General features: G+C 42.9%; 1 protein-coding gene across 1 annotated transcript in view; it reads left to right on the top strand.

The window, feature by feature from the left end:
• Window positions 1-6,000, top strand: part of LOC131202595 (store-operated calcium entry regulator STIMATE-like) — a 55,284-nt gene continuing 49,284 nt past the window's right edge. Inside the window, exon 1 of the mRNA XM_058191697.1 lies at window positions 1-148. Within this exon, the coding sequence (XP_058047680.1) occupies window positions 1-148 (148 nt within the window). The remainder of the gene's footprint in view (window positions 149-6,000) is intronic.

Genomic DNA, 6,000 nt, shown 5'->3' with positions numbered 1-6,000 from the left:
ATGGCGCTGCTTTCCGACGAGCTCCCGGCACCTAACGTGACGCGTGTCAGGATCCGGCCGCAGGGCTGCGGTCCCGGGGCGCTGCTCGACCGCTTCGGGGTCTTTGTCCAGGCGCTGCTGGCTCTGGTCGCCTTCAGCACGCTGATGCGTGAGTGACTTCGCTTTCTCTTTCTTCGCCTACTTTCTCTCTCTCTCCTTTTCTCGCTTTTTTCCTTCTTTTCTTTTTCTCTCTGGCTTCTTTTGTCTTTCTTTCTCTTTTCTCCTTCCGTTCCTTTTACTTTGCCCTTCTTTCTCTTTTCTTTCTTGCTTCTCTCTTTTTCTTCCCCCCTTCTCCTTCCTTTCCTTTCCTTTCTCATTTCTTCTTCCTGCGTTTTTCTCCACATCCCCTTGTTTCTTTTGCCCCATTTCTTTCCTCCATTCTCCTTCCCTTCTTTTCTCCTTTTCCCCCTCCTGTCTTTCTTACTTCTTCCCTTCCCTTCCTTCCTTCCTTCCTTTCTCATTTTCTGATTGCTTCTTTCTCCTTCCTTCCTTCCTTCCTTCCTTCCTTCCTTCCTTCCTTCCTTCCTTCCTTCCTTCCTAGTTTCTTTCCTTCCCTTTCTCCTTCCCTCATTTCCTGATTGCTTCTTTCTCCTTCCTTCCTTCCTAGCTTCTTCCCTTCCCTTTCTCCTTCCATTCTCATTTCCTGATTGCTTCTGTCTCCTTCCTTCCTTCCTTCCTTCCTGACTCTCTAGCTTTTTCCCTTCCCTTCCTCGTTTTCTTTTTTCTCTCTGTTTTCTCCCTCTTGTATTTTTCACTTCTGCTCTTCCCTGTCTCTTTCATTTCTTTTACTTTTTCTCTCTTTCTCTCTGCCCCTTATTCCTTCCTTTCCTTTTCCCTTTTCTTCTTTGTGGTCTTTCTCGCTTTCCCCTTCCCTTTCTCCTTTTTCCATCTCTCTCTCTAACTCCCTCCCTCTCCCTCTCCCTCTCCCTTTTCCCTTCTTTTTCTCCTTTCTCCTTTCCCCCCTTCCTTTCTTCCTCTCTCCCAACTTCCTTCTTTTCTCTTCTTTTTTCTGCTCAGCCTTTCTTCCTGGCACAGTATTTGCCTGGGGTAACCAAAGATATATCCAACTTTCTGAGATAGAGAAGCTAGGAGAGCGACACCAAAGGACCACTGTGTGTAAAGAAACTATGGCCAATTAGTGTGTTTCAGGTGGATTGCGGCAGGCAAAATGCTTGTTTCTTTGAGAAGCCTCTCTAAATGCAAGAAAACTCTTTCTTTTTCTTTAACTTTCACTGATCCTCACTGCTTCTCTCTTTCGTCTGCCATAACTGAGTCTTCTTCAGGGAAGCCTTGACCTCATCCAGGGCCTTTAACTGATGACTGATTTGCCGGTAGACCTTATCCTGTGATTATGTTGCCAGACAGAAGAGCTGTGTCCCAGGAATCGGGGAGAAAAGTCAACCAATTTATTATATCTCACGGCAGCCTGGAAGGTTACCTACTTGGTACCCTGCTATTTCCCCCCTCCCACCTGTTGGGTCTGAAGAGATGCTGGGGAAGGAACCCCCAATCTCAAAAGTCTTAGACTGGGTTCAAATCAGACTTGTGTGGGGTTCAAATCAAATCCAAGTTGGGCATGGAGTCATTTGGCTTCAGTGGGGGCTTTTGAACAGTTTTGTCCCGCCTTAAGCAAGGAATGCAAACATAATCAAAATCATATCAGGTTTTTGAATGAGTACTGCTCCCCATTCCTTCATATAATACTCCTAGCCATAACAGAAACTTTTCAAATTTGGGTGATTCTTGTTTCTGCAATTGTGAGATCTAGAAGCTTGATTGTTTAAACTGAATCTTGTCTTTTTGGTTCTGTCTACCTAATTCCCTCTCCCTCTGCCTCCCTCCATCTCTCTCTCTCTCTCTCTCTCTCTCTCTCTCTCTCTCTCTCTCTCTCTCCCTCCCTCCCTATCCATTCATCTATCCATATCGCTATGTCTGACTGTATCTATCTGTCTGTCTATCGCTATCTGTCTTATCTGTCATGTATCTAGTTCTATCTCGATTTGCGTATCTACAGTTATTTATCTACATATCCATCCATCCATCCATCCATCCATCCATCCATCCATCCATCTCTATTTTTTTTTTAAATTTGCATTTATATCCCGCCCTTCTCCGAAGACTCAGGGTGGCTTACACTATGTTAGCAATAGTCTTCATCCTATTTGTATATTTATATACAAAGTCAACTTATTGCCCCCAACAATCTGGGTCCTCATTTTACCTACCTTATAAAGGATGGAAGGCTGAGTCAACCTTGGGCCTGGTGGGACTAGAACCTGCAGTAATTGCAGGCAACTGTGTTAATAACAGACTATCTTACCAGTCTGAGCCACAGAGGCCCATCTTTATATTAATCTCTGTCTGTCTGTCTGTCTGTCTGTCTATCTATCCATCTATATCGCTATGTCTGTCTGTCTATCACTGTCTATCTGTCATGTATCTAGTAGTTATATCTCTATTTGTGTATCTTCAGTTATTTATTTACATATCCATCCATCCAATCTCCCTCATCTATCTAGGATCCATCCATGCATCCATCTCTATCCATCTCTATCTGTCTGTCTGTCTATCTATCTATCTATCCATCTATATCGTTATGTCTGTCTGTATCTATCTGTCTCTCTGCCTGTCTGCCTATCACTGTCTATCTGTCATGTATCTAGTTCTATATTTATCTGTCTACAGTTATTTATCTACATATCCAGCGAGCCAGCCAGCCAGCTATGAATCGGCGTACAATTTTAAGGCTTCAATTTATTGTTTTATTGAAAGTTTTAAGAGATCAGATGTGGCTTTTCTGTGGCAAGACAGCCCGGGGTATCTGGGCCATCCGTAGTGAAAAACTCAAAAGCCGCAAACTTTTTTTTGTCTTCCCCATCCTGTCAGCCTGGCCTTTCCTTTCCTAGGTCTCCCCTGCCAGATTTGGCATCTCAGCTTGGCAACGTTGAGGCTGTGCTGGCTTTTCTGTGGGGCAGCTGCTCTGGCGTCTTTTGCCATTGTTTCACCCACTTGGCCATCTGGAGAAGCTGAGCTGAATGGGAGGGGGAGACGGGGTGGGGGGGAATATAGTCCCTGGGGATGGGTTGAAGAAGCCCTGCAGTCTGCTTCATGTCTGGAACTTTTTAGTTCCCTCCTCCTTCCCTTGGGGGGGGTGTTCCCGACAAAATGAGCCAGCTGTGTGCAGCCAAAAAAGCCAACACAGTTCTAGGCTGCATAAGCTGAGGGAGAGAATCAAGTTCATAACTTTATAAAGTTCATACCACTTTATAAACCCTTGGTAAGGCCACACTTGGAATTCTGCATCCGGTTTTGGTCGTAACAATGTAATGTAGCCCCTGAAGGCAGGACAAGAAGAAATGGATGGAAACTAATCAAGGAGAGAAGCAACTTTTAGAACTAAGGAGAAATTTCCTGTCAGTGAGAACAATTAATAAGTGGAACCACTTGCCTGCAGAAGTTGTGAATGCTCCAACACTGGAAATTTTTAAGAAGATGTTGGATAACCATCTATCTGAAATGGTGTGGGGTTTCCTGCCTGGGCAGGGGGTTGGACTAGAAGACCTCCAAGGTCCCTTCCAACTCTGTTATTCTGTTCTGCTCTATTCTGCTCTATTCTATTCTATTCTATTCTATTCTATTCTATTCTATTCTATTCTATTCTATTCTATTCTATTCTATTCTATTCTCCATTCCATTGCATTCCATTCCATTCCATTGTATTCCATTCCATATTTTCTATTCTATTCTATTCTATTCTATTCTATTCTATTCTATTCTATTCTATTCTCCATTCCATTCTCCATTCCATTCCATATTTTCTATTCTATTCTATTCTATTCTATTCTATTCTCCATTCCATTTCTTTCCATTCCATTCCATTCCATTCCATTCCATATTTTCTATTCTATTCTATTCTATTCTATTCTATTCTATTCTATTCTATTCTATTCTCCATTCCATTCCATTCCATTCCATTCCATTCTCCATTCCATTCTCCATTCCATTCCATTGCATTCCATTCCATTCTCCATTCCATTCTCCATTCCATTCTCCATTCCATTCCATTCTCTATTCTATTCTATTCTATTCCATCCCATCCCATTTATAGGCCACTCATCTCGCAATATAATGGGAGCAACGCAATGACCCCTTCTCTGCTGCATTAGGTTTTTTCCAGACATCAAAAATCTTTTCCATTTTCAGCCGTGTCCAATTTCTCTCATAACACAAAATAGAAATGTTCCCACAAGCCTCTGATCCAAGCCTTTCTGAGGTCACGTGCCTATTGAACAAATGACACCAGTTGTGTGCAGCGAATCTTTTGCAAGATGACATCTTCATGACCTCATCAACCCCCCCACCCCACACCCCTTTTTAAGCAAGAATTGAAATTCCACCCAGTGCAGGCTCTGGTGTTTGTTTGTTTTTTGCTATCCAGGAAGTTGACAAGTTTTCAAAGAGAAAAACTGAGTTTTCAGCTTGTAAAATATAATAATAATAACAGAGTTGGAAGGGACCTTGGAGGTCTTCTAGTCCAACCCCCTGCCCAGGCAGGAAACCCTACACCATTTCAGACAAATGGTTATTCAACATTTTCTTAAAAATTTCCAGTGTGGGAGCATTCACAACTTCTGCAGGCAAGTTGTTCCACTTATTGATTGTTCTAACTCTCAGGAAATTTCTCCTTAGTTCTAAGTTGCTTCTCTCCTTGATTAGTTTCCACCCATTGCTTCTTGTTCTACCCTCAGGTGCTTTGGAGAATAGCTTGACTCCCTCTTCTTTGTGGCAGCCCCTGAGATATTGGAAGACTGCCGTCATGTCATCCCTAGTCCTTCTTTTCATTAAACCAGACATACCCAGTTCCTGCAACCGTTCATCATGTGTTTTAGCCTCCAGTCCCCTAATCATCTTTGTTGCTCTTCTCTACACTCTTTCTAGAGTCTCCACATCTTTTTTACGTCATGGTAACCAAAACTGAATGCAATATTCCAAGTGTGGCCTTACCAAGGCATTATAAAGTGGCACTAACACTTCACGTGATCTTGATTCTATCCCTCTGTTTATGCAGCCCAGAACTGTGTTGGCTTTTTTGGCAGCTGCTGCACACTGCTGGCTCATATCTAAATGGTTGTCCACTAGGACTCCAAGATCCCTTTCACAGTTACTACTATTGAGCAAGGTACCACATATACAGTACCTGTGCATTTTGTTCTGATCCCTGGATTTTGATCCCTAGATTGTCATGTTTTTAAATCTTCCACCAATAGGAAATAATACTTTGTGAGCCCTGTTTAGGAACGCTTGAACAGAGTGTGATAAGATGGCAGTTTAAAAATGATGAGAGCTAATGCTCTGCGCCTTCCCACCAAGCTCCATTAAATTTGAGCGAGTGATCAGAGGCAGCGTAATTAATATCACAGGCAGTAAAACGGTGGCGTTTAAAGACAAAAGAGGGTTTGATAGGGAGATAATTAATTGCACAATAGACATTAATTCAGTAATAATACCGCATTATAGAGTTTTGGCTAGGATGAAGAGGGGCTGAGAGGAAGGACAAAATCTGTGAGAACTATTTTTGGAGGGCTGTCCCCCCCCCCTCCAGAAAAGGTTCCAGGTAAACTTTTCATCCAGTTTTTATCCTGTTTTTGGACAACAAATTACAAAAAACAGATTGAATATACAGAGAGCCCAGAGACTAGAACCAGGGCTGCTATTCAGCAGCTTCCAACAGGTTCTGGAGAACCGGTAGTGGAAATTTTGAGTAGTTCAGAGAACCGGTAGCAGAAAATTTGAGTAGTTCAGAGAACCGGTAGAACCGGTAGCAGAAATTTTGAGTAGTTCAGAGAACCAGCAAATACCACCCCTGGCTGGCCCCAGAATGGGGAGGGAATTGGGATTTTGCAGTATTCTTCCCCAGGAATGGGGAGGGAATGGGGATTTTGCAGTATCGTTCTGGAGTGG

This window comes from Ahaetulla prasina, chromosome 7 (genome assembly GCF_028640845.1).
Source record: "Ahaetulla prasina isolate Xishuangbanna chromosome 7, ASM2864084v1, whole genome shotgun sequence".
Lineage (NCBI taxonomy): Eukaryota > Metazoa > Chordata > Lepidosauria > Squamata > Colubridae > Ahaetulla > Ahaetulla prasina.
The sequence above is the reverse complement of the archived record's forward strand: the minus strand, read 5'-3'. Positions and strand labels throughout refer to the sequence as shown.